Source organism: Trichoderma asperellum, chromosome 2, assembly GCF_020647865.1.
Source record: "Trichoderma asperellum chromosome 2, complete sequence".
Lineage (NCBI taxonomy): Eukaryota > Fungi > Ascomycota > Sordariomycetes > Hypocreales > Hypocreaceae > Trichoderma > Trichoderma asperellum.
In genome coordinates, this window is record NC_089416.1 from 437,753 (window position 1) to 464,753 (window position 27,001).

The window sequence follows — 27,001 nt, forward strand, 5'->3', positions numbered from 1 at the left end:
AGAAATGGTTGACCTAAAAAGACTCTATAGGGCGTGTTGATGATGGCATGAGCAAGTTGAGTTGCTGTGTACATGGGTATACAGCTCGGTAGTAGACGTTTGGGCACATGAAACATGTAGCTGCAGATACAGTTGTACTCTGCCTACCTAACTTCAATACTAGTAGTACTGTAGGGAGGTACGGTACCGATTGACGCTTTGTACACCCATTGGATCACATCCAAGGACGGCGACAAGAGGCCAACTGTAGCAATAACAGAAGCACTACCAGTCGAGCTGGAAATTTGATCCAAAACACCCAGATAATGTATGTTGAATAGACTGTTCACAGTGCCATAAATTCTTCATAACCCATCGGAAAGAATTATATCACGTCACCAAATGTTACAACAACAGCTGAGACAAGAGTGACACCAATGCGATTTGGATGTAACTGGGATGACTCATGCCAACGACAACATTCGATATCCATCATACCATCACAGTTTTGCAGAACCAGCGTTGAGCGAGCCTGTACGGCCAACCGGCATCGTTAAGTAGGACCGATCCAGCTGAATAGCTTTGTTGGGAAGAGGTAGTGTTGGCCGATCTAGACGATCCTAAGCCATGATCGATACTGGAGTTGCCATCAAACAAGATTTTCACATAAACGGATTAACATTGGGGTGACACAGCTAGTAGGCCTTCGATTCAAATAAAGATGTTCATTAAAAAAATTCTTCTAGTCCTTCTTATTCTTCACCAACTCCGTCTCCTCCACCTTCCCCTCCTTACCCCCTGGCTGCTGCTGGAGCTGCTGTTGTTGGAGCAAAAGCCCCAACTGCTGCAGGAATTCTTGTTGGGGCTGCTGCTGCTGCTGCTCTGGTGGAGGGAGACTGCTTCCATGACCACCTCCACCACGAAGGCCCCCTTCCGCTCTAGACTGTGTCAGTAAGAATTAATAAAACGAGGAAAGAAGTTGAGACTTACTGGTCACCCCCCGACCACTCCCGCCACCACCACCACACCCCCCAATCCGGCCTGTTGTAGTCGTTAGCTAAGAATACTCATGGCAGAGAGAAATGTTACCATTGCCGCGGCCACCACGTCCACCGCCGCTGCCACCGCCACTACCACCACCACCACCACTGCTTGGTTTCCCAAGCACCCGCTCCGTCACCCTCCATATTCGGGCGACATCATTGATATTAGACATCTACCACCTTAATAGTTAGCTAATGTGACATTACTGAGCTACCTAAGAGATAGATGCTTACTCAGAGAGAGAGGTAGAGAGAGAGAGAGAGAGAGAGAGAGAGAGAGAGAGAGAGAGTCTGAGCAGTAATAAGTTAGATATTGCGAGCCAAACCAAAGGGGGAAACTGAGAACAACGGCTCAAAAGGCCGGAACTTGATTGAATATTTCTATTCACAGTTAGATAGGCATTTTTGACAACCAGTTGGGGAGATACTGACGGAAAAAAAAAAAAAAAAGAGAGAGAGAAGGCACAAGGCCCGGACGAGTATATCTGTATAAAAACTATCCCACAGTTAGATAGCCATTTGAAGATCAACGAACATGAGGATTCTTACAAAGAATATTGGCCTTGGGCCCAACGTTTGCAGCGGAATTCTATCCAAGATCAGTTAGATACTGCAGACAGAGCGACCAAGGAAATACCAACAGATGAAGACAAGGAAAAAACGTTGTCATAAATGATACAAAAAGAAAACACTATATATCCTCATTAGAAACAGTCATAAAAAAGTATTTGCCAAAAGGTACTTGCATGTCCGTGGGCGTCAATGAAGGTGAAGCTGGGGAAAGAAAGAGGAATCGAAAATACTGACCGGAAATTGGAATTTATATCAACAGACTTGACACGCCAACTGGTGACGCGACGCGTTTTTTCTTCACCACGCTCTCACTTTGAAGCCACCAGCTGTTGCCAGCCCGACATGTCCCAGGGATGTGGTGTGTGGGCAGCTGTCAGAAACTTGTAAAGATTGCAGTGGGTAGATGCTGTAGATATCATAGCTACAACAGCTACGGCATTGACAATGCTTTGTTTTTCTCCATCAATATCGTAAGACAAAGACATCCTAGCTGCGCTTCTTCCTCCTACAATGAATTTGCGTATGTGAAAATGGAGTGCTAATGATAATATGCTACTGGGAAGCGCGCTGATAACTAGGTACATGGAATCTATGGAGCAGAGGCAAGAAGATGGAGCTGAAATTTTTAAGGCGGAACTGGCGGTTGACGACAAGTAAATGCTAACTTGTAGTGATGATGAATAGGGACCTCCAGAGATTTGCAGAGCTTCTCCAACTCGATCATACGGGGTCGGCAGAATGGCAGCCAGCCGGCGAGCAGAAGCAGTGGAAATAGTGGTGAAGCTTCTTCTATCGTGTTCATTTGGTACTCCTTTCTCATCTCTAAACATTTTGTTTTCGCAGTTGCCTCCTTGTCTTCTTTTTTTCTATTCACTTGGCGGCGGCCATGGCGACGAAGCTCTTAATAATTATTTATTAAAGTTGATATTGCGGTTTACCATCTCGTGTTCAACTGTCTTGTTCAATGCCAGCTTATGCTAATATCTGGTTACGTATTCTTGTTCAGCACGAGAAAACAACGCGCGATAAAGGACAAACGGGAAAAGCAACTGTGACCCCTGATGAATGAACTACTGCCAGGAGAGTGCCCCTTTCATACGCAGCCCTCCCTTAAGCTCTCTTCCAACAACTGCCCGACAATCTTATTGCCAATCAACTTGCAGAGAACCTTAATTCAAGATGACCAATATATCAGGAGCCGCCTTGTCATATGACGGGGATTCTAGATGAGCTCTCATGGTTAGACTTAGCCGCGGGAAGATATAGATGAAGCTGGTGGTAGTGACGGTCAAACCAGCGAGGTAAAGGGCATTCAGCTAATACAACGAAGACTCTAAATTTCTCGAGGTCGATGACTTGACAGCTCTTTGTGCGATAAACTACAATATTCTGCGCCAAGAGCAATCTTGATCAGACCGCTCCCCAACCAGTGACACTACTGCTAGAATCGATTCACCTGTAGGGCCCTGAACGAAGACGGCAAAGGACAGAAACTTTCGTAATACACGATGATCCCGAAGCCAAAATTTCTTGAAGAGGAGAAAAGGATGTAAGACAGCATCCAGCGGAGCTAGTTGAAGCAGCGACAAGTTGCGCCGGTTGTGTTGGACTAAGCTCTATAGGGGTCATGGGAACCTTTTCATGCACCCATTAGTTTCACCAACCATCATCTATATATATTGACAAATTATTCCTAGCGCAATTACTCTCGGTGGCTTAGCTCCCTGGTGGCTGGATATTGGGAATTGCCCGGGTGGCCGATTGCGGCATGTAGTCTGGAAAGATGTAATTCCGTTCGAGAAAGTCTCCTGGAAACTGCAAACTGCGAACCAGTTAGTTCTCTAGCCGCGGGAGCAACCAAATCCCAGAACAGTTCATGACTGACTAGGAGTTCTTGACCGGGACACTGAACCTTGTCGCAGTGGTGATCCTTGGAATGACTTGCTAAGATGAATTACTCTCCGTGTCATATATCAGCAATATCGACTGCATGATTACTTGGGGATCTAGAGTCTAACTATGCCAAGCTGAGAAGTGAAGGTGGTGCAACTAAGCTCCCGTAAGATTTTTAGCATCCACAACTATATGTACCAACATGGATGTTGCAAACTTGCAAAAAGAAATGACTGCAGGATTACCTTGAGCGGATGACACTAGGCCTAACAGACCACGATCAACAAAACCCGATTTGTAGTTCAAATGTCAGAGCACCGTATAATATATTGACTTAATCACGCCCAAATCGTCTTTCTCGTCGTAAATCTCTCTCTTGAGCCATAAAAATGCCAATGCCATCTTCAGTAGTCTCAGAATCATCGCGAACAAGTTTGTTGTCTCCCGGGGATCAACGAGTACGGCGCAGAAGATTCAAGGTATCCTATATGAATTGGAAAGCACCTCAATGTGATATCCCGCTGGCGAAACTCAGCAACACTTTTTTTTTAGATATCGCAAAGATTTCAAGCCTAACAGCCTTTAGGGCCATCAGAATGACAATGGATGGTAAGCCAAAGACGAGTCTAATACGACGAACTTGCCACTGTGGGCTTCAGTCTTCCAAACTGCCAGAACCCTATTTTATCGTATGGCGCGTCGTTGAGTCTGTTGGTCGTTGCTATGATATTGTTAAAAGCTGCAGCAGATGTGGAAATCAGACTTACCATGGATTCATTGCCTTGCTATTCATTTCTCCCTGCATTGCCGCCGTCAGACAAGCAAAGTTTGGGGATGTTTCCCGTCTTTCATGATGACAGAGTCCACAACGTCGGCAGCGACCGGATCCCTCTCCTGATGCCATTGTGACAAGCCGAATAGAAAGCCGATAAAGACACTGCGCGAACTCGATGCCAGGAGTGAGCAATAAAGGATGAGACGGCACTTAACCTTTGAACCAAACAGAAGCGTGTGATTCTGGCATGAAACACGTCCAGAATTTCTCTCTTTTGAACACAAGATCTATTTGAGATTATTTTACCGATCCTTTGTTCGATGCCTCGCCAGTTGGCAGCAGTTGTTCTTCATCTGTTAGCAGCTGCTAGGTGGCAGTATGTACATTTAGCCAAGACCACACAGTCACATACTGCCCATTGTCTTTTCTGCTTATTGCACTTCCCAACAATTCCAGGTTCAGGCTGTCATCCAAATCCATCACTAGAGCTCAGATAGCAAATTGGATGAGCGGCAAGGGCCACAGTCTCAGCGATGTCGCGATCGAGAAAGCACCCAATTAACTGCCTTTCTCTCCCTCAGTATCCATCAAGAGCCGGCCAAGAATCTTCTCTCTGCGTTTTTGCCAAATTATGGCATCTGGATAACGGAGGACAAAATGAAGGGCAAAGGAAAGCACTATCTGAGGTGAGCAATCATGCAAACGTTTTGATCTCTCGTTGCAAGCTAATCGTTTCCTGCAGCCATTTGGTCAACGATAAACTAAATGTTGCGCAACTTCCTTTCAACAAGGACTCTACTTGACCTACGACTGACGACAATTAGAATCCTGCAGTCTCAACGCCCATCTGTATCGCACTAGAAGTTTATTCCGCGACTCAGCAACTGGGACCTACAAGCTAGCTCAGCGAAGCCGAATTACTGCTAAAGGCTGTGACAACTCTGGTCTTGACCAATTCTCCTCTTTAAACAGATATTTGTCAATGTGCACGCCACATCATCAGATCTTTATATGACAACCGCGCAAGGAGAATACATGATTGCCTCACCAACTGTCCTTTCAATCTGGATGGAGGCTTACGGTCTCCCATTTCCCATCTCATCAATTACACATTCGCCGAAAACATTCGTTGCACATGCAGGCTGCACACGCGCGTTTGTTAGCTGCTGTTCCTTCTCGTCTTCGTCCAATATTAGGTTCAATAGCCGTACATGCAGGTATTTATTTTGATGAGCTTGTCTGTCATACCTCGACAGATGCTATTGTACCGCTCTTTGCAAGATACCTAAAATAACAGCGCATATACTCGTGGGGACTCTGTCTCACGTTAAGACCGGAACCGTTTGCGATGCGCGAAACCATCACCGATGCCCGACAAGCTCTGCTTAGTATATCTTTCATTCTCTCATGATCCGTCATGCACAACGACGATGGGACAATAAAGACGAAACCTCCGAGCAACGACGTCGACAATGGATGACCATTACTTCCTAGGCAATAGAGCAAAAAGTCCCAACTTCTCTCTCTTCCCAGCAACAACATCACCGACGACAAGCGACAGCAACATGCGAGTCTTCAATGACATGCAAGCCGAAATATAATGTTTATTCAAGCGTACACCAACAACAAGGACGATTTACCTCTCGAGGTCTATGTATTAATAGTAGTAAGTCCAAGATAAGCGGTCGGTAGAGCATAACTCTTGCGCATCAATCAGACCCTTTAACAGGGTAGTCATCCTAGCCATCGACCTGCCAAGGTAAAAAGCAGTTCAGCATCCCTCCAACATTTCTCGCCCTTCATGCTTAAATCAGGCCGTAAATGCCGAAGTAAAAGGAAATAATGGGAGACGAAATATGTCTACCTAATTGGTAGGATTCATCAGTATCGTTTAGACCTGAACTGCTTCGCTATTGAAGTTACGCTCTAAGCTCATCTTGTTCCCATGTTCAATCCAGCTTGATAACCAGTCCCGGCCAAACAACATCATCAATAGACAAAAAATAAATTACGGCGCATAGCAAGTCCACCCATATTCACCACCGCTGCACCCCGAGTAGGCGGCGCCATTAGAGTATGTAACTTGGCAACACTCGCTTACGTTGATACCTCCGTCAACGTTTCCGGTGTTTGGGTTATAACATTGCCAGTCATTGCAGCCGGAACCATCCGTAATGGCTTGCTCTGAGCCGTTGGAATATTGCTCTTGGCAACATGCCTGCATATTGAGACCGCCTAGAGTATTGTCTGCAACTGCGCCGGATAGCAGGGTGGCAGCAACAATAACGCTCAGGATACTAGAGGGAGCGAGCATGGTGGCTTTACGGACTTGTAGTTGCTTTATAATGGAGCTGTAAAGCGTCAGAAATAAAGTTATGAAAATCGTTAGGGATCTCTTACCGGACTAGCAATCGTAGAATGGGAAATTGAGAGCCGGTCAATGAGTAAAGAAGAACTTTGAGTGTAGAACTGGCGATGGGAAAACACCTACTTGTGAGGATTCTCATGGAATATTTATACACGACTATTTAGTTACTGGGCTCAATCTTGAGAAGCTTGTACTTTTCCCAATCAAGAAATGAAAGAAGAACTTTACTGAGATAGAAATGAATGAAAACACATGCTGCAGCCTATGTACGTTGATTGGATCAAGAACGCTCCGAAGGATCATCTTATACCGTATAATACTACTATAACCTAGAAATCTGAATCATACCACCAACTTCAGTAGGATTCGTTTACACTAAAAAGTTTATATAATCCAACCGGCATCTATACCCGCGACCAAGATCATACGGATAAAATGTTTGTAAATTGGAAACAACGCCATTGCATTGATGGATGCCGTGAGGCTGTCTGCGACCTTCCAGGGAGGCTGCCCCAGATAGAAAATTATGCGTAATATATCCTCTATTCGGCCTTATTCTACTTCATATCAGCTTATTTTCGAACAATTAATCTGTAAGTGTAATAGTACAATTATTTAAGGACTACATAGGTCCTTCGATTGCCTTGCGAGAATGAGGGGTGAGCGGTTCGTCGGCATTGTTTGTTAGTTCGCGGGCCATCGTCAAATGTATTTGTTGTGTTAATTCTTTTCCTCCGCTTCTCACGGCACAGTTTCTGCGTCAGATTCCGTGTACAACAGACTTTCTATTGGTTGGAATACGCAAAGGAGCTCAGGAGGAATGAAAGGAATGAGGGACTGTGAGGAGACAAGAAGTCCAATGGCGAGAAAAGTCGTAAAATGACCAGTTAGAAGTGACCCCTCGTCAGTGCATACTACGCACGCTAGCAATAATATCTCTAGGTTGCTTTCCATTTATAGTACAACTTCGCACCTGTCTGAAGCGAGGAATTGATCTGCATATGCATTCACCCCACTAATGCGCGCCATAAACGGCGACCTCGCGGCGACATCACGACGCAATTCCCATTGAGACTACCGAGTCTACTCTAAGCCTTATGAACTATGGGAAATATCATCTTTGAGAGAATTGACCGTCAAGATCGGAGCACAAAACTTTCAGGTCCGCAAGTCGGCAATGAAGTAATACCAAAAACTGCGCATTGCACTTGTAACAGAATCTGTCCATGTTTTATATAGGCATCTTTGTACATCATCGTTATTTAGATCTCTTAGCATCTCCAACTTTGCTTGACAAGCCCGACCAGCTCTGATCTCGGCCCGTCCTTGGCTCGAAACGACCTTTTCTAACCCAGCACTCGGCTTAGAGCTTTAGTCTATACGCTAACGCACAGATGGGTTTCTAGGAAGGTTAGTACAGATTACATCTACACGTCTAATGCGGCTTAAATACGAGCAAGTTACGTTTAGTATTTCACGCATATATATGAAGTACCAAGGAGACTATTATATTACCAACCAAAGAACGAATCATCTTTAATTAATGGTTTTTATGGGTCATTTCTAGTTGGTGTGAAAAAGTCGTGTCCGAAGGCAATCGGCCTCTCGGCGAGAGGACGCCTCGGCAGGTATACAACAATCGCACGGCATTTCTCGATCCAATAACTGTTCGAAAGTCCAATGTATAATCTGGCAGCGATTACGACTCCGTCAAACGTTGCTAAATAGCATTCATAAGACTCATCAAAGGCTTTCAAGCAGTCTTACAAGTCATGTAGTATGCCTGTCTCTTTCTTCCTTTGTAGAAATATTCCTCTTCTAGAAGGATTGTCCGCTCAGTTAGACAGATTAGACAGTCCGACTCTCCAGATTATTTAACAGTTTCAGCAGATAAGTGGTTAAGGTTATTACCGCTTTTGGAGCAGCTCAACTTAGTGCAAGAGCTTGCTAGTCATGTTCCAGAGTCAATGTAAGAAATCCACCAGCAAGTTAGGTTTCTTGTGCAAATTACGTCACTGGTGGAGGAACAAAAGAGATAAATTATATTTCGTATAAATAATTGCATATGATCACTCTATTCTTGGCTTGTGATAGACCTTGGCCAGTTGACGCATTGACAAAAGTGATTACACTGCGTGTTTTGCTCCAGCTCTTTAATAGTGTATGTAATAGTAAAGCTGGTTACTGATAACTATAAAATTCTCCAATATTTTGCTCCCCATCTACTAAACAGCGATACTATCCATGGAAATTTCCGTCACCCAAATCTTCAGTCCGAAGCAATCATAAAAATGTGGCGGTATGGTCTAAATAGATAAATGACAGTGTTACGAATTATAAAAGTGAATTGGTAGTCGCGAAAGCTTTCCCAACTAAGCCATCAGGTAGTAGCTTCACGTCACCGAGCCTTTTCTCGCAGGTTTATATAGTCAGCATCCGCTATTGTTTTTCCACTTTAGTTTCCGTGAATTTGTTAACTGATTTTGTGTGTGCCTCTTAACTGACCGGATCATATTGCCCACTCCAGCTATTGGCAAATTCCCAAGTTAAGACTCAAGGAAAACTGACAAATACACCATTTATGGGGACTTGTGCAGCTATGATTCGCTGACAAGCTCCAGGGTTTATGGATATCGAATCATCACTTCGAAAAAGTCTCCGAGACAAGATATCAAAGTAAAAGATGCATGAAATTCGGTATATCGTTTCCATGGGTCTCGTGTAAGTGATGGATCATCCTATGATCTACGTAAGGGCCTCTCATAGGGATATGCCATATAATGACTAATTGAGCTTAGGGAGGGACGAAAACTCTATATATATATATGCGTATATATAGCCTCTCTAATTTTATCAGTCTAATCTTAACTATTCGGTCAATTTATCAATTTACCAAAGTCTTATATATCACATATATTACTCCCAAGTACCCACACCATGATTGATGATAATGAGACTTTTGATGGAACTTTTCCATTCAAGCCACACTTTTCAACAGCGGCGGGCTTCCGCATGCATTATGTTGATGAAGGGCAAGGACCAATAGTTTTATGCTTGCACGGAGAACCTACTCACTCTTATTTGTACCGAGATGTGATCCCAATATTAGCGAAAGATCACAGGGTCATTGTACCAGATTATATGGGCTTTGGCAAGAGCGAGACCCCAGACGTCGAATATACGGCGAAGAGACGCACAGGCAATTTGGAAATTCTCGTTCAAGAACTCAATTAACACGATATTACTCTCGTCGTGCACGACTGGGTTGGCCAGATTGGTGGAGCTTTGGCGCTTAGACAACCGCAGTTGATTCGCCGTATCGTCGTCATGAATACAACGCTATCAATGGGAGAATCTGCAGAAGATAAATGTTTCGAAGGAAATGGCAAAGAATCGGCTTGGTTTGGCTGGGCGGATCGAGCGTTTCTCGATGGCTCTTTTGAAGCAACATTGAGCAACGCTGGCGTTGCCATAGTTGATCTTATGAAGCTACTTCAAGGTTTTGAGCGAAAGGAAACCTCTGAAGCATTTTTCCGTGCCTATTACTTGCCTTTTGCAACACCAGAGGAATGTTGCGGTGTCATTTCTTTTCCGAAGAGCATCGTTACATGAAGTTTCAAGCCAGAAAAGGGAATCGCGGAAGCAATTGCGGCTGTAAAGCCCAAGCCTGTTATGATGATCTACGGCATGAAAGATAAGGTTCTGCTTGCAAAATACTTTATTCCAGTCTTCAAAGCTGCATTTCCCAACGCTCCCATTCATTACCTTGAGAATGCCAGCCACTTTTTGCTGGAAGACGCGCCAGAGGAGATTAGAGACCTAATTCTTTCCTTCATCAAGAACACATAGCAATAACATTGGATACGTATAAAATACATAAATTTAAAGCAGCACAGGCATCATGGAGTTTAATTAGGCATTGATATACGAGTAGCACCATGATTTGTGAACTAGGATCCACTAAGGAATCTTTACTCGCATCCCAAACTCCGTAAACAAAGCTGATAAACTCATTGTCCAAATAAAGAAATTGTTTTCAAATATACATTATAGTTAACTATAAAAGTATTACTTGCCGAGATTCTTTTTTCCAATGACCCATAATTTTAACCAAGCGAGCAGCCTTAACAATACAAAACAGCCCAACAAAAAGTGAGGGGCTAAACTTCATACAGAAGGTAATTAGTAGCTACGTGAAAGTAGCTGTATGAATAGTAATCCCTTTATGAGAGAATCCATTTTACGGACGAGGTTATCACTGTACGGATGTAAAACGAATGAGACCTTTACACCCGCTTCATATACAGTAATGTGCAATCGGCAGCTTATTACACCGACCGAATGATGATATATCGAATGGAAAAGTGTAAAGATTTTGGCTAAAGCAAGATGTTTTAGCCGGATTCGAATCAACTATTCTAAAGAAACTAATGATGCAATATAAAAAAGACTTGCCAAGCAATTTGTCGCTAGATAAAAAAGGCAATGAAAGAAAGAAGCTGTAGATTCACAAAAGGTCTCTAATTACAGTCACGAAATCATTGATCGCTATGCCAAATTGTTTGTTAATATTTTCCATTTTTGGAGGGTTTTACTCTAGACCAGATTACAAGTTGCTTTATATCGATTTTTTATATCTACTGTACCCCATACCCTTACCCAAGATCCATGCCTATTGCCCCGGCCGGTACTTTTCCAGAAGCAGTGACCTTAACCGAATGCTACGTATACGTATAACTCTGTAGGAAACCATCCGACGATGGCTCTGTTTAAATCTATCTTCCACCAATGAGCCCAGAATATTAATCGAAATTATCCAAGAATTACAATAATGGCTCTATTTATAGCTTAAATCCACAAATACGCGCAACTCACTAAGTTATATATATTCACGTCGTTGACCACTGAACTTCAAACTCGTAACAACCTCTTTAGAATTATCTTGACATATTCAATCAATCACTCCATTCAAAATGGTAAACACCACTGTGTTACTTAATGCACTGCTTATCACAGCTACTACTGTGTCTGCTATGTAAGTACATGATAGCTTTTGAACACGGGTTGGAATGGATTGCTAACTATTTATGTAGCGCTCCTTTGACAGCGTATCCCTTGGGCCGATTCTGCGATCTCAGCAGCCCCAGCACCGGAAGTGGGTCTACTGCATCTACTTTCACCTGGGATACCTTCACAGAAAACGAATGTTATTCATTCAACTCCAACATCTTATCTCTTCAGACTGGTACCATTGCTGAGGGCTGCAGTGCAACTTTCTACCGCGACAATTTTGATTGCACAGGTGATTCCTACGTTGTTGATGACGCCGACGGTGGCAACTGCTTTGGTCTTGGAGGAGATGTCTTCAGGAGCTTTAAATTCTTTGCCTGTGGTTCACAATAATGCATCTAGGATAATCTTGGAATATAGCTCAGCGTCCATCATATATCTTGTATGGCGTAATTGCGACGATAAACTACCTAACGTACATATGGAAGAATATATGAGCTTATAAGTTTCCGAACGATTTTCATAATTCTACCACGGTCTTAAAAATAGCCGGAAGAGAAGTTTTCCACAAGTATCTCTAACACTAGATATCTGTTGCGTAGAACTTTAGATAGAGGGAAGTGTCTGTTAAGGTGTTGCCGCAGATAGCGTGTGTAAATGTATCAATTATTCATTACGTTTAACATTATTTACATATCGAATAGTAATCGTCTTCCATGGACGCGTTCCAATTTCATAAAGGAACCTCTAACCGTATATAAAATGCTCTAAGACAACAAGATTGCCATGCCAAGAGTAAAGACACCAACGATGCCAATGGAAGCCGAAACAGAGCCAGCTCCGGAGCAAGTATCTGAGCGCTTGTAGCCGTTGCCGCCGCTTTTGCTGCTAACGGTGCATGAAGTGGTGGCAGCAGGGGCAGCGGATGTTGTGGTTGAAGATCCCGAAGTAACAAGTCGTCCTCCAAAAACTTCCTGTGGGTTCGACGCACTTTTTTCACTTTTCGCGGCCTTCTGGTATGCATCAAGCGTTTGGGATGAGTTGGCATTCACTACTCCGCTCATGCCACTGATGCAGTGGGAGAAGGTGTTTTGCGAACAGTAGAAGAAGATTGGATCGGTCGAGTTGACAGTGACTTGGAAAACTTGGTCCTGGTACAGGTGTTAGATGATAACTGATGTTTACTATACAGAACTTTGATACATACAGCTTCTCCACTGGAAACAGGCTGAAAACCGGAGAAGAATCCGCCAGTCTTGGCTGGCTGGCATGGATTCGCAAAGTCGCCCATTACAACGCTGTGGTTGATAGGGTGGAAGTGGAACTCGAGAATGTCGTGTACTTTTGCCGTTACACTGTCAGGCGTAAAGGTGAGACCATTTGCTCCAACATCGATTTTAATCGTCTCCGCACTTGCCTGCGAAGCAAGTGCGAGGACGGCGGCGTTAGTGAAAGTCGTAGCACGCATATCAGCTGTAAATGCAACAATGAAAGACAAAATTGCCAAAAATAAAATCTGGATGTTCTAATTCTAGTCGAATTTGAGAAGGTCCATATCAAGGAGATGTTTACATCTTAAATACTGGACTCTATCTCTCCACTCCGATAGCTTGGAATTCCAAATAACTGACGTGATAGGAGAGGCCGCCGTCCATGACCGCGTGAGCTGAGCCTGACACGGAATAACTCGAGGTTTCCAAGGAAAGACTCTCTTCCCGATCTGTTTACTAATACCCTTGTCATATCTTTGGCTTCATCCAACCACGCGGCGAGTGGACTATACTTTGCTGCTAGCAACTCCGCGAAAAGTCCATTATGATGATAGTGAGTGGGGTAGCATCCCGACCAAATGGAACAAAGGCTGGTGCACGTTGCTGATGCTATATTAAGCACCTGCTAGGCCACATCTGGCTGGGAAAGGGGTCATCTTGTTGTGGTGGGTTTGGGTCCTCGCGAAAAACTTCCGACCAAGCCAGTTCTGCCCGCTGAGTCGGAGTAAGAGATGCGCCGGCTTGTTGGGCAAACAGCGGGGTTGTCCACGGGGGCCTGAACGGCTTTCATCTCCCGAATGATCGATTTCAACGAATCCCTACAGCTCGTCAGCTCATATGCCCGTTTAGAATAGTAAATACTGCTGCCCGTTTATTGCCGTTTCTACGTATGTAATCGTCTGTCATACGCTAGCAGGCCATATCGCCCCGCATATGTAGTCATGGCGTGGACATTTCGGCTCCGTCTTGTCTCTGGGTCAACAATAGCTAGGGTTAATGTTCAACCTCTAATATACAGCATACCGCTCCGTTAATAACCTAGATTCCAATATTTTAGTCACTATATCATGGGCGCCTTTTCAAAAGCCACAACAAATATGTTGCGAAACTTAAGGTGATGTTCGTTTCAAGGTATGCTAAATGGTGGCTGAGACAAGCTTATTCATGTAGCCGCGAATAGATGCAGCTTAATTCAATGCAACTACAGCTAGAGAATAGTTTTAAATACAGCATAAGCGACACCGGAAAAAGGAAAAGAAATGCGAACGCGGGATAAGCATACAACCGAAAGAAGCTCCTCCGTCTTATTCGTATACGTATAGTCTGGATCTGTTCCATACCGCATGCGCTTTAGACTCTTACAACTAAGGTATAATCTCAGCCAACGCATTGCAGCGAGACGCTCTTACTAGTGTCGGCATTGCTGCCTCCATTCTCCAAGAGGGAAAAAGTGTAAGAACCCTTCTCTAATTCCCATTTGTTTGTCCGATCGAGAATCATCAAATATCGATCCACTTCCAATTCCAGCGAAATAGTCTTTTTCTCCCCGGCATCCAAATACACTCGTTGGAAAGCGACGAGTTGTTTTACAGGCTGTGTAATGATGGATACACGGCCCAATAAATAGATCTGGACGACGTAGCTGCCAGAAACGGTGCCAGTATTCTGGACAGTCACGGAGAAGTCGATCCAATCACCGCCACCAAACGTCTGGCTATTAGTTCGTGTATCAACACTGGATCTTTTTGAGTTGGTGCTTCTTATTGATGCAGTCGGAGAAGAAGTTGAAAAGGTAGTATACGACAAGCCGTGTCCAAATGGATACACCGGATCAGACGGAATGTCCAAATACTGCGCTGCCCGAGCTGAAGGCTTGTAATTGTAGTATGCTGGAAGCTGGCCCACCGAGTAAGGTATCGTGATTGGCACGCGTCCGCCTGGATTAAACGCACCAAAGATTACATCTGCAATTGCTTGCCCCCCAGCTTGCCCTCCGAAATGAGTATCCAGCACTGCGGCAGATTGTTGATAATGATCTGGTATGGCAAATGGCCTTCCACCTTCAAGGACAAGCACTACTGGCTTACCAAGGGCATAAATCTTCCTGGCCAAGGCCTCCTGGCTTGGTGCGAGATCCAAAGTTCCACGATCGCCGCCTTCGCCATCACTATTCCAAGCAGCTCCCACGGCGAGGACAATAACATCGCTATCTTGTGCAATTGCCACAGCTTGGTCGAGCGCATCGCCGTTTGGCGACACCAGATTCCACCAGAAAATGAGCTGTGAGTTAACAGAATTGACATTGGCTGTTTTTTTGAAGTTATTCCACGATTGCAGTTCAATTTTCACGTTGTGTTTGGCGCCTTTTTTAAATGTAAACTCTACGCCATCCTGGGGTGGTATAGAATTATTTTGCTGTATCCACCCATAGCCTTCGATATTTCCCAAGACATTGCCGTCGGGGCCGTAGCCCTTGGACGCAATAAACTTGCCATCAACATAGAGCTTTGATGTACTGTTCGGCCCAATCGCAACGCCAATCCATCCATTGACGTCTAAATCCGTCGGGGATTCAAATTGGCCTTCCCAGATGGCGCTAAAGTTATTTGAAGAAAGGCCTTGCGGGGGATATAATCCCCAATCCTGGGCGGGAACCTCTAATCTTGATGCCTTGGGGGATGTAAAGTTGGTCTCGGCGTAGTACGTTGCCTTCAAACCTCCAGCCGTGCCGTCAGGGGCAGAAAGGAGATACCCTGGGACCACATATTGGTTATTGTATTCCCAGCTATTGGTACCCCAGCTAGATTTAAGCTGTCCACCTGAGCTACTGTTCTTCAAATGGCTTAGCATGCCCTGGCGAAGAGTGTGTGCATACTTAGCAGGGTACTGCCCAAGAGCGCCAGAGTAATCTCCCAAATTAATTGTATCGGCAAAAGGCCCGATCAGTGCAACCTTGGATTTTGATGGATCCAACGGAAGTGTACTATTGTCATTCTTAAGCAGTATTATGCTCTTATGTGCAGCTTCCAACGCAACGTCTTGGTGACTGGCAACAATAGCAAGCGGATCAATATTATCGGGAATGTAAGGATTGTTAAATAGGCCGAGATCCCACTTGACGCCCAAAATCTGTCGAACATGCGATTGAAGAGTCTTGAGTGGCACAGATCCATTGGCAACAAGGTCTTTCGTGGTCTATCTGTGTTTAGTAAAATTGCCAACACATATTTTTACAATTACTTACAGTTAAATAGGAATCGAGATCCCAGTCATAAAAGTCAATCATACCACCAGCATTAAACCATTGTTGCATGGCGTCTGCTTGAGAGCTTGCCACTTTGTGTTCTGTGAGAAGGTTTCTCATGCAAGTATCATCTGCTAGAGTAAATCCATCAAAACCCCAATCTTCTAGAGCCTGGTACAGCATAGGGGAAACAGCAGCGGGTATTCCATCAATTTCATGATATGCCCTGTTTCAGTTAGCTACATTCGCGAGATAGGATGCGGTCTTACATCATTACTCCTCTCGCCCCCCCTTTGTCGAAATTTGCTTTAAACGGGATAAAAAGATCTTGCATAATCTGTCGAGTTCCAAGCCCCGTGAATGGAGCAGTGTTGTGGCCCGCTTGGGCAGCACCGTGGGCGGCAAAGTGCTGACTTATTAGCTTGACACACAGCTATAATAGGACTGAAAATCACCTTCATAATAGGAAAAACCGCGTCTTCTGACCACGTTTTATTCTTGGACAGACCAGAAGAGTAGGCAACCCCAATATGCGATGTGAGAACTTTATCTTCGCCAAAAGTTTCTATAGCATGTTAGTAAAATAAAGACTCCTGGTCGGCGTTGTTACACACCTTGAACCCTTCCCCATCGAGGCTCTTGGGCAAGATCAAGAACTGGCGAAAAGCAGCCATGTATTCCGATAGACCGCGCTTCTGTCCCTATGGCCCGACCAACGCGATATACAATATCCGTATCGAACGAAGCAGCCATTGCAATATTCTGAGGAAATAAAGATTGCTTAAACGATCCAACACCGTGGAGGCACTCTTCAACGAGCATTAAAGGAATTTGAACATGGGACTTTTCCAATTGAAGCTTTTGCACCGCGTTGAAATAGGATTTGTTCATAGGATACCTACCCACATGTAAGACACGGCAATAGCATTGCGGTCAAAGTATACTAACCAATCATGCATTACACCAATGGGAGATTTCGGGCTGAGGTGCATTGTTTGGTCTGTCATATGTCAGTTGTCTTTTTACATAGAGATCCTTTTACCAATTACCGTAGAGTTCATTATGTGAATCTTTTCCAACAATATCACCAGCGAACATCAGATGCAGCTGCAAGACTACATAGTATCAGCCATTTAGAATGCTTGAAGTTTTGTTTTCCGCATGAGTGTAATATCTACCCAAGTCGCTCACAGACATCTTTGAGATCAAAGAGTCAATAAATTGGTCTTTATTGGGAGCACTGTTGATGGTTCTATCATTACTCCTGTCGGCCAGCCGATCAAATCTAGCGTCAATCTGAGAGGCGATCGATATGGCAAAAAATGAGGCAGTTTTCCAATGCTTGAATCGCATATTGAAATAGCTGCTGCATTTATTTTAAAAAAAGACTCTCAGAATTATGTATAAAACATATACTTTGTATTCTTGAAGCTCTCTACGGAATGTCTAGGCTACATATGTTGCGTCGCAATTGACGCCGCTCTACAGTAAAACGAGGGGAGATCGACAATCAGATCGATGCGGGGGGGAATCCGATCGGGTATTTGGCTAAATGAAAGGACATCTTTGGTTTGATACTACCTCGCATAGACATATATTACCCTACGGATCATTTTTTTGTCAAGTCAGGTGCCGTGTATCATCTCCACCTAATTCGATGAGCCGACTGTAAACAAGAATAGTTCAAAGTCGGCCAAAGATAAACACAAACATACTAGTTGCATCAGATCATCACCTGATATATAGAGTAAATATTAGCCTGAAGACAGTAGCGCCAATTCCTTTACCGTTACCTGTTGTCTGTGTTTAAATATGTAAGCAATAGTAGGAAAATACGCGGTTAAAAATCCGAAGGATATGTGTTTTACTCAGTAAGAGTGTTCAATATTATTATCCTTGGCATACGCGCCGTGCTGCCATTTACATCCCAATGAAAATTTGTCTCAATTACTACATTGTAGTAACACCTCTTTCTTTCCAATCGCCAGGGGCTACAACAAATCAAGAGAACTACCGTGGTCGTAGTAGGGTAGTAGATTATGCAGGCACTAGCAGTTGTTTATTAACAGCGCCGACTTTACTCACAACACGCCACTCTAGATAATTTGCGTGAGTATCATATTTGGGCATTAATCAATATTCTCAAATTCTTGGTGAGCGACGAAAGAAGTAAACTTTTTTCGTGAGTATGTGCGCCTGTCCGATGTTTTTGGCTTTTGTGTCTATACTCTACATATGTATATTTGATCCTAGCTCTAGGTCAACATTAAATAATCTATTTTAGAGAAGTCATATCTGTTTATACAATACCAATAAGTATATATAACACATTTATTTCAGCCAACTGTTCCTTTTATTCACGAGTGTTCTTTTTTTCGGCATACTATGCCTGTTTCAAGATCGGTATGTCGGTTATGTTTATAGAGCCAGAATAGCAAAGTTTGAGTAACTACATGTAGCATCTGGCAGATGTTTGGGCTTGCGGCCCGAAGATGTCAGTCCGCCATGAACAGCCACTGTCAGAAGATTATTTCTGTATTTCTAGGTCTGGACGGCGGCGCGTAGGCGTACCTAGCCTCTAATTCGGATTGATCATAGCGCTGGCAGTCAGTTGTTTGAAGAAGGCATCAGGACGCAAATCAAAATATACAGATTTACAAGCAGTACTAGCTATGGCGTAAGTTAAATTACCGCCGCCATAAGCGCTATAGATGGAAAATGATGGGTAAGCCCAAATGTAAGAGAGAGAAACCAGTCTGGTCTAGCCCAGCGTCTTACCACTTCAGCTGGGCCGAGAGCAGCTGGGCGACATACTGACTTCAGGGGCTCCCGATGCAGATCTCTTACAAAACACAAGCATGTTAGAACCATTTGTGTAAGCTTCTTTCCATTAGGCGTAAGTTGAGCGCTTTGATAGCATTTGACACCCAGCTGATTCTTGTGTCCGGCACGTCACAGTCTAATAGCGGGACCCTTTCTGCTCCGGGACACTACCTTCCTAACTAGGCAATTGGCGCTGTATGAATTCCGCCAATTGAAGGTGGGCCCCGGAATCGAGAGCAGTTCGTGATCCAGCTGCGACGGTCTTACAGTTTCATTTTTGGGTGTAAGAGATGTCAAAACACCAATTCCAGCAAGACATCAAAGTCCGTGCTCACAGATTACCACACAGCCAGAAAATATGAGATCGGTCATGGACCATCCTTAATGGCAAAGTTCAGGCGAAAGATGGTACAGAAACCAAGATAGTATCATAGCGGCACCTATTTCGATTGTGTAGTTTTTCCGTGATCGTCACTCAGGACCGGCTGTAGGACCGAATTCATTCACATGGCTCACCTAATCATTTTGTTCTCTACAGAAGAATAGCTCGTGTTGTGAACGCGACGAGATTATTTTGCGTTTCATTCAGACAAAGCGGCTGCCTTTTAGCGTAAGTTTCATGCTCGTACTAGCAAAGATCGTCGTCTCAAACTGTTATGCATGTAAAATCCGTCTCATAGAGCATCTCAAGATCTGCATTGTGACCCTCTAATTATCATGGGAAAGTTGAAAGAGTCTGAAAATTTGAATGGCACCTGCCGAGTAACGTTAAGTCGTTCATAGATGAGCTCCGATGCCGAGACAGGACGAGCTCGATGAAATCTTTATATAATATCGTAAATATACCATCAATTAGTTTCCATGCTATTGTTTTGTTAAGCCGTCATTGGTACATACTTCACTCTTTTCTCTTGACACTCTTTGAAAAGCATTTTAAACTGTATATATAAGTGCTTCTTTCACCCTTTGTGTATATATCTCTACAACATGTTTTTTCGCAACGCCGTCGCTGTAACAAGCCTTTTGGCTGCACTTTCTAGTGCCCAACCCTCCGGTCCCGAATTGGCCGTGTACTGGGGTGCTGAAGATGATAGCACGACTCTCAGCGACGTGTGTTCAGACAATTCCTATGGCATTGTGAATCTTGCCTTCCTCGACACTTTCTTTGCTGCAGGAGGTTTTCCTCAACTCAGCATGAGCGGGTTGGATGGCCCATCTCAAGCTCAGAAAAGCGCTGGTGCCACTGGTCTCAAGGATGGTAGCAGCCTTGTGGATGCTATCAAGCAGTGCCAGTCGGCCGGGAAGCTGGTTCTTCTTAGCCTTGGTGGCGCTGGCGCTGATGTCACTCTCCAATCAGACTCTGATGGGGAAAAAATCGCTGATACGCTTTGGAATCTGTTCGGTGGTGGTACTGATAACCAAGAGCTGCGCCCCTTTGGAGATATCAAGCTTGACGGCTTCGACCTGGGTGAGTAACATTAATGCAATAATACAATCAATTGTGACTAATTCTATATAGACAATGAATCCGGCAACCCCACGGGTTACCTAGCTATGGTAAAGCGTTTCAAGTCCAACTTCCAGTCAGACACAAGCAAAACCTACTTCCTCACTGCGGCTCCCCAATGCCCTTTCCCCGATGCCTCGCAGCCCCAAGATGTTTGCAGTGAATTGGACTTTGTCTGGGTCCAGTTTTACAATAACGGCGATTGCAACATTGCGCAATCTGATTTCCTAAATTCCGTCCAGACATGGAGCAGCGGTATTGGCAACGCCAAGCTGTATATAGGTGCTTTGGCTAGTGGCTCTGATGGTGATCAGGGCTTCGCTGACGCTAATACGCTATTGGGTGCTATTCAGGATGTAAAGAACATGAATCTCTCCAATTACGGCGGTGCCATGCTTTGGGAAGCCCAGCTGGCGGTTCAAAACGACAACTTTCAGCAGAAAATTGCTCCCGGTCTATAAGCAATGTGCAATACTAAGGATCTTACGTACATCACAGCGGGCTAGTGATGGAATATTGTATTATATGTATATTGCAAAATATATAAACAATGACTGATTGTATATACGCATTTTCTTGCCAAAACTAACATACTGACTCATCTATGCCATATAACTACCTGCTAATTTTCTTTTCAAGATCTCGTTAAAGAACATGTATATATATCAACATCTTTAACCAGCCAGTCTTAAACGGATATCCATGCGTGTTCTGCCTCAAGCTTCTGCATAACCCACTTCAAAGGCCTTTTTCGGGACTAGTCCAATACGAAATACATAGCAGCCCCCTGTGATCACACGAGCTTGTCTAGCCTTCAGATGAGACAGGCGATTACTATTCAGTGAGGCTTAGCCCATCGACCTTTAAACTCTTCTCAACTCTATGCCACCTACCCCGATTGAAGAAATTCCAACTCTTCAATATCTTTGTAGGGTACGTGGACTAGCGCCCAATACCTCTCAGCTGCCAAAGGCCCTCTTTCAGACCCTCAAGTGTAGACCAAGAGAAGCCAAAGGGAAAAGTCCGCCCCTCTATTTCCTTTTGGGTAACCCCCGCTTCACTCGTTGTGACTCAATCTCATTGGATAATCACAGACCTATATCGGTTGTCATGCTAGGCTTTATCAAGTCACTGGTACGAAAGGAAGAACGCCGGTGGTGCGGTGTCTGTCTCTTCGAGCTCAATCCGACGGCTAAACCACTCCCGTCGGACGTAGGTGAGCGATGGGAGTACGCATTTGCGGAGTGTGACTCTCGCGAGTTTAGTTTTGCGGATCTAGTCAATTCCTCTAAGCGTGGATGCGACCGATGCACAACTCTCCTCTTAGCGTTTGAGACGTTGGTCGGGGAATTCAAGGAGGCCACATGGAATCCTAACCTAAACTCGCCCGGAAGCCCATTCTTAGAAATCACCAAGGCCGATGGCACAAAACAGAATTTGGAGCTCTGCTGCAACGACACGTCATTGGATAAGCCAGTACTATTTGCAGACGAGCCGTGTCTACAGCCTGCTTTATGCAGAGGCTACAAACTCCCACGCTCAACAGGAGGCGATAAATCTCTCAGCCAGGCGGCAGTTTGGCTAGCCGAGTGTCGAAATTCTCACGACCAATGCCGAGCCTATGATGCAGCATTTGTGCCAAGCCGACTTCTCTACTTGGGGACAAAGCAAACTAACACCATCGAACTGGTCGATAATTTGGAGCATGCTGTGCCATATGCCGCCTTGAGTCACAGATGGACACAGGAAACGCCAACAAAGAGTCTCCTGACAACTAATCTGCAGGATCGAAAGCAGCATGGCATGCCTATGGCAAGCCTACCTGAGATGATGCAGGATGCCGTTTCTGTGCTGCGCCGACTAGGAATCGAGTATGTATGGATCGACTGTTTATGCATAGTGCAAGATGATAAAGAGGATTGGAAAAAAGAGGCTGCTTTGATGGCATCTATCTATTCCTATGCTGAACTCACAATCGCGGCATCCTGGTGCGACAAGGTCGGGCAGCGCCTCTTCAGAGACCACAGCGCGCCCCACGAATCAGCGGTAGATGTTGCTAAGATTGGTGGGCAATCCATCTTTATCCGCCGTAGGAAGCCTCATTTCAACTGGTCGGGCACCGAGTCAGATATGTTCGGCTATACGATGACGGAAAATCCAGACATAGAATGGCCGACTTTGACCCGAGGCTGGGTATATCAAGAACAACTACTTTCGCGCCGAATGCTTCATTTCACGCGAAATGAGCTAATTTGGGAGTGTCTCGAGGCAACCCAGTGCGAGTGTGGGTGGTTTGATAATAACAATGTCCGCCAACAAGGGACTGAAGAGTCCTATAAACGAGCTGCCGGCGACAAGACGTGGGCTGAGGTAATCAAAGAATACGCCAAACGCCCTCTTACTGTTGCTACAGATAGGCTACCGGCTCTAGGGGGTATTGCCAAGACAACCGCGGTGGAAAAGGGATATGATACAGAGGAGTACCTGTGCGGGCTTTGGGAAAAGGAGCTTGAAAGCACCTTTTTCTGGTATCTCACCGAGCCTCCCTGTGGTCAGCGGCCCAACTCCCAGATCCCAACATGGTCATGGGCCTCTGTGGATGGAGATAAAGATTGTTGGCAGGTTTCTATAGAGGGTATCGAGTTTTTGGGAAGTGACGTGAAATATGCCTCCGGCAGTAACCCGTTCTTGGGCGACGTGGTAAGCGGAACATTGTCACTCGCCGGACAAGTAGTTTCCGGAACCATTTATCACGGCCAGGATTGGACTAGTACCCTGGAAACACTGCGCGATGCCACTGGCTCTTCTCTTCTGCTCACTAGCGAGAGAGGCACAGAAGAGTATGGATTGCAGATTGGCGGGCAATTTGCAACATTCAATCCAGACTACAGATTGGATTTACCAGGAAATGATTTCATCTGTTCTGGTTCGCAAGTCCTTTGCTTGCTCTTTGGACGTACGACTTCAGGCGAGTGGGATCCTGATTCAGGCGAAGGAACTGAGACCGTTAGAGCGAATCTTCTCGTGTTACGCCGTACGAGCGAAGAGCCTCCTCGATACGAGAGGATAGGAGTGAATGAGAGCTGTATTGAACTGGACTCATTTCTTAGCCAGTCTGAAAGGCGTCAGCTGACTTTGGTATAATACCCAAACGGGTATATGCAGTGCACACACCTATGTATTAATAGCCTACTCCCATTAGTTTCGCACGTGGCCGCCGGCTACTGGGCAATATTATTCAAGCCATGACAGTTGCAGTCACTTCATGTTTCGGGTAGAGATACAACTCATGCATCAACTCTCTAAAACGGAAAGGATTTAGGCACCGCTCTTGTCGCTATAAAAAGACGATTCATGCTGCTATTGCCAGGCAAATAGCGGAACGAACTTGTGAAACTACCAGAGTCGACGATGATAGTGAGACAGCATGAAGAACAGTGGCCGGCGGGCACCGATGCTTAAAATAATAGCCAATCCGTACCGCCTATGCTAGAATTTCTGGTACTAGTATATAGTAGAATGCACAAGTCGACGGTCATCAAAGTTCTATACCGATTGCAGAAGTCGGTGAGAAAGCACCTCCCAATGACTAAAAGTAAGTGCATTTGCTTCATTTGTACATAGCCATTCAAATATTAGAATTGCAATTACTCCAAGTCGTTATTATCTAATCGATCTCATTCGGTGAAAGCGATGTGGAAAGGAGGGCAACCTCTGCGAAGGATCAGGCTTTTTGGCATTTCGCCTTGGCTGAGCGATAGATTCCCTCAGCGTTGTTTGGGCCTACATCCTTCATCCTTCGCCATGATCTTTTTATCCCTCTGTAGCACAATAATCCTGATTTCAGGTCTCACTGTCCGTAAGCTATTTCAACACTAATACTTCATATGGCCAAAGATAATTGCCCAGTCGCACAAAGCTTCTCCGGATTACAATCATTCCCGGGGCATGCCGCCAGCATTACACGGTAGTACTAGCTATGTTTCTTAGCCCCCAAAGCGGGTAAAAAAATTCTAACGCATGGTTCAATGTTTATGTTCGGGTCCCCTTGCATGAAACGAAACGAAACTTTTAAGCTCCAGCCACTCAGCACTTACACATTGTGCTTCCCCAAGTTAACAAGCCAGCAGGACTTTGGAGGCCAGAAGAATCCTACATGTGCAAACTGCGAAGAGCAGCAGTTTGAAAACAAGACAGCGTGACGTCAATGAGGCATACACGAGAGACACCAAAGTGAAGGCATTACAAAATTTTATCGCGCATATGACGCTGTTTGCTGTGTCGTGAGGATTCGATTGAGTAATTGTGCTACCCATTGATCAGAGTTGGGCTGCTACCCAAAGCCACGTTCTTTAACCTCATAAGTCTAATGATAGAATGCTTTGTAAAGAGGCGCCACATGCTAAATCAACAAGGTACATGTACTGTAATGTAATGTAATGCAATTACACGTAGCTTAGCTTTGCTCGTAAGCCTGGCGCTACTGTGCGCTTGGTTTGCTTAAGCTCCTCTGCCAAATAGTAATCATGGATTTCATGCCTATTGTGCAGTGTTCTAGGGCAGCTCTATTCATAGGCATGAGTCCGGATCTCTTAGTAACGGCAAGCTATCCTATTAATAGGGCTATTAATAGGAGCCAAAGCTGCAAAGGTGATGGGGCTGACATTTGCTAGCTTATTTTTACATACGGAACTGGCTTGAACCGGTGGCGGCGCAGACCTAAGCTAGTGCCCTTATAGTGCTGACGGCTTAGACCCAACAAGTTGGTTGTCAACTAAGGCTGAGAGCTACCCAATCACGCATTTTCTAAGGAAGACTGGAGGCTCGGAATATGGCGAAGCTAGTGCTGGGGCGGGCTGATATGGTAATGCCAAAGATGAGAATTGACTGCGAAATATTGCACTTTGCTCGGTTGGGTTACCAGCCGAGAGGCTGTACTACTGCAGATGTAGTCATCACCACTATGTTAGTTCAAATATGAAGTTCGGACTTTTGAGTGAAAGCATGTATAAATAAGAGCCTCTGATCTCACTGTAATATCCATCCTCATCATCTTCATCACAAGCAATAACAAGCAAGCAAACAACAGCTTCTACTGCATTCTCGCATCAACTTCTTCTCTCAACACCTCTACTCTCAACCAAACATCAAAATGTTCGCTTCCAAGGCCTTTGCCCTCTTCGCCGCTGTAATTGCCAGCGTTTCTGCTGCTCCATCTGGCACTCCTACTACTGGAAACAACTTGGCCAGCCGCACAGGATGGACCGGCGTCACCCACTCCGTGGTTGTTGGACGCGGTGGTCTTCACTTCGATCCCGAGAACGTTGTAGCTGAAATTGGCGACACCATCGAGTGGCACTTTACCGCTGCCAACCACTCCGTCGCTCAGTCTGACTTTGCTCATCCCTGCCAGCCTCTCGCCGACGGCACCAGCTTCTTTGCCGGCTTCAACTTTGTCACTTCCCAGGGCCAGAACCCCAACGTCTACCAGATCACCGTTATTGACGACAAACCCATCTGGTACTACTGCCCCCAGACCAAGGGCAACCACTGCCAAATGGGCATGGTCGGAGTTATCAACCAGAACTTCAACTCCCAGAACACTCTCTCAAACCAGAAGGTCATTGCTGCTGGCACTGGTGTCTCTAAAGTGGGCGTTGTCCAAGGAGGCAAGAATGGAGGCTTTACTCGCGCAAACCCGAACCCTAACAGCGGTTTCTAAGCGGTTTTCCCTTTTTTTCTTAATACCATCCTTTATAGCATAGCATTTCCTTTTCTCGGCATGGCGGAGCACAATTTGGACTCGGAATATGGCGGGTTTTGGGTAGCGACGAAGATATCACGGTGAATTATATAGACTAGACTTTCCCTAATGAAAATTATACTCGTTCAAGAAACTATAGAATGGCTCGTTTCCATGTGGTTGTGATTCATTGCAGCTGTTGAAGATGAATGGGGCGAAGCCATAGTGGCCGAAAGATGTAACTCTGCACTAGCCAAAGAAGGGTGGAAATTTTAGCTGCATCAAAGTTACGGCAATAAGTCTTGAATGCTATCTTGGTCACTACCTATTATTGTGCCTGTCTCATATATTTAATGCCTGCTACTACTTACAATTGAAGTCGACATATTCCATCCAGTCTATACGTATCTAGATTATCACGTGACACCACTACGCGCACTTACATGTAGTCTTTCTTCTCCCTCTGCTCTGTTACAGTTAGTTCTTCGTTCTTCTTCATCATCACCACTTTTTCTGTTCCCAAGTCACATTTGCTTGTTTGCATTCGAGCCCAGTGTCTTTGGTAACCTAGATTTTTCTCCTTGTTCATTTCGTCTTTCGTTCGTAATCCCATCGTAATCCCTCGCATAGATAGTTCATATTCAGCAGTCAAGGAATGCATATTTGCAAGAAGTAGTTTCCCTCTCATCAGACTACTCGCTAAACTTGAACCGGAGATACACGCCACCATTTCTTTAATTATGACGGAGTGACTTCAAACATGCTTACAAAA

The 27,001-nt window shown here is 44.8% G+C and overlaps 7 protein-coding genes across 7 annotated transcripts; 3 read left to right on the forward strand and 4 right to left on the reverse strand.

The window, feature by feature from the left end:
• Positions 1–721: 721 nt before the first annotated feature.
• Positions 722–2,425, reverse strand: TrAFT101_002458 (uncharacterized protein; the record flags this gene model as incomplete). Its single annotated transcript, XM_066126613.1, has 5 exons — positions 722–909; positions 970–1,020; positions 1,069–1,195; positions 1,558–1,611; positions 2,261–2,425. The coding sequence occupies 5 exons, from the start codon at positions 2,423–2,425 to the stop codon at positions 722–724; spliced, it is 585 nt and encodes a 194-aa protein (XP_065982717.1).
• Positions 2,426–6,160: 3,735 nt separating this feature from the next.
• On the reverse strand, positions 6,161–6,695 carry TrAFT101_002459 (uncharacterized protein). Its single transcript, XM_024907584.2, has 2 exons — positions 6,664–6,695; positions 6,161–6,614 (listed from the first exon to the last, which is right to left on the reverse strand). Exon 2 carries the CDS (start codon positions 6,575–6,577, stop codon positions 6,272–6,274), a length of 306 nt encoding a protein of 101 aa, XP_024763571.2. The 5' UTR covers positions 6,578–6,614; positions 6,664–6,695; the 3' UTR covers positions 6,161–6,271.
• Positions 6,696–11,542: 4,847 nt separating this feature from the next.
• Positions 11,543–12,262, forward strand: TrAFT101_002460 (uncharacterized protein). Its single transcript, XM_024901734.2, has 2 exons — positions 11,543–11,666; positions 11,725–12,262. The coding sequence occupies exons 1-2, from the start codon at positions 11,605–11,607 to the stop codon at positions 12,032–12,034; spliced, it is 372 nt and encodes a 123-aa protein (XP_024763573.1). The 5' UTR covers positions 11,543–11,604; the 3' UTR covers positions 12,035–12,262.
• A 16-nt stretch (positions 12,263–12,278) lies between these two features.
• On the reverse strand, positions 12,279–13,222 carry TrAFT101_002461 (uncharacterized protein). Its single transcript, XM_024910906.2, has 2 exons — positions 12,849–13,222; positions 12,279–12,792 (listed from the first exon to the last, which is right to left on the reverse strand). Exons 1-2 carry the CDS (start codon positions 13,107–13,109, stop codon positions 12,409–12,411), a joined length of 645 nt encoding a protein of 214 aa, XP_024763574.1. The 5' UTR covers positions 13,110–13,222; the 3' UTR covers positions 12,279–12,408.
• A 1,067-nt stretch (positions 13,223–14,289) lies between these two features.
• Positions 14,290–16,909, reverse strand: TrAFT101_002462 (uncharacterized protein; the record flags this gene model as incomplete). Its single annotated transcript, XM_024899491.2, has 5 exons — positions 14,290–16,107; positions 16,157–16,382; positions 16,426–16,565; positions 16,612–16,721; positions 16,771–16,909. 5 exons carry the CDS (start codon positions 16,907–16,909, stop codon positions 14,290–14,292), a joined length of 2,433 nt encoding a protein of 810 aa, XP_024763575.2.
• Positions 16,910–19,966: 3,057 nt separating this feature from the next.
• Positions 19,967–20,947, forward strand: CHI3_1 (Endochitinase 3; the record flags this gene model as incomplete). Its single annotated transcript, XM_024899314.1, has 2 exons — positions 19,967–20,447; positions 20,499–20,947. The coding sequence occupies 2 exons, from the start codon at positions 19,967–19,969 to the stop codon at positions 20,945–20,947; spliced, it is 930 nt and encodes a 309-aa protein (XP_024763576.1).
• A 4,609-nt stretch (positions 20,948–25,556) lies between these two features.
• Positions 25,557–26,369, forward strand: TrAFT101_002464 (uncharacterized protein). Its single transcript, XM_024907586.2, has one exon. The coding sequence runs from the start codon at positions 25,639–25,641 to the stop codon at positions 26,206–26,208; it is 570 nt and encodes a 189-aa protein (XP_024763578.1). The 5' UTR covers positions 25,557–25,638; the 3' UTR covers positions 26,209–26,369.
• Positions 26,370–27,001: the final 632 nt, after the last annotated feature.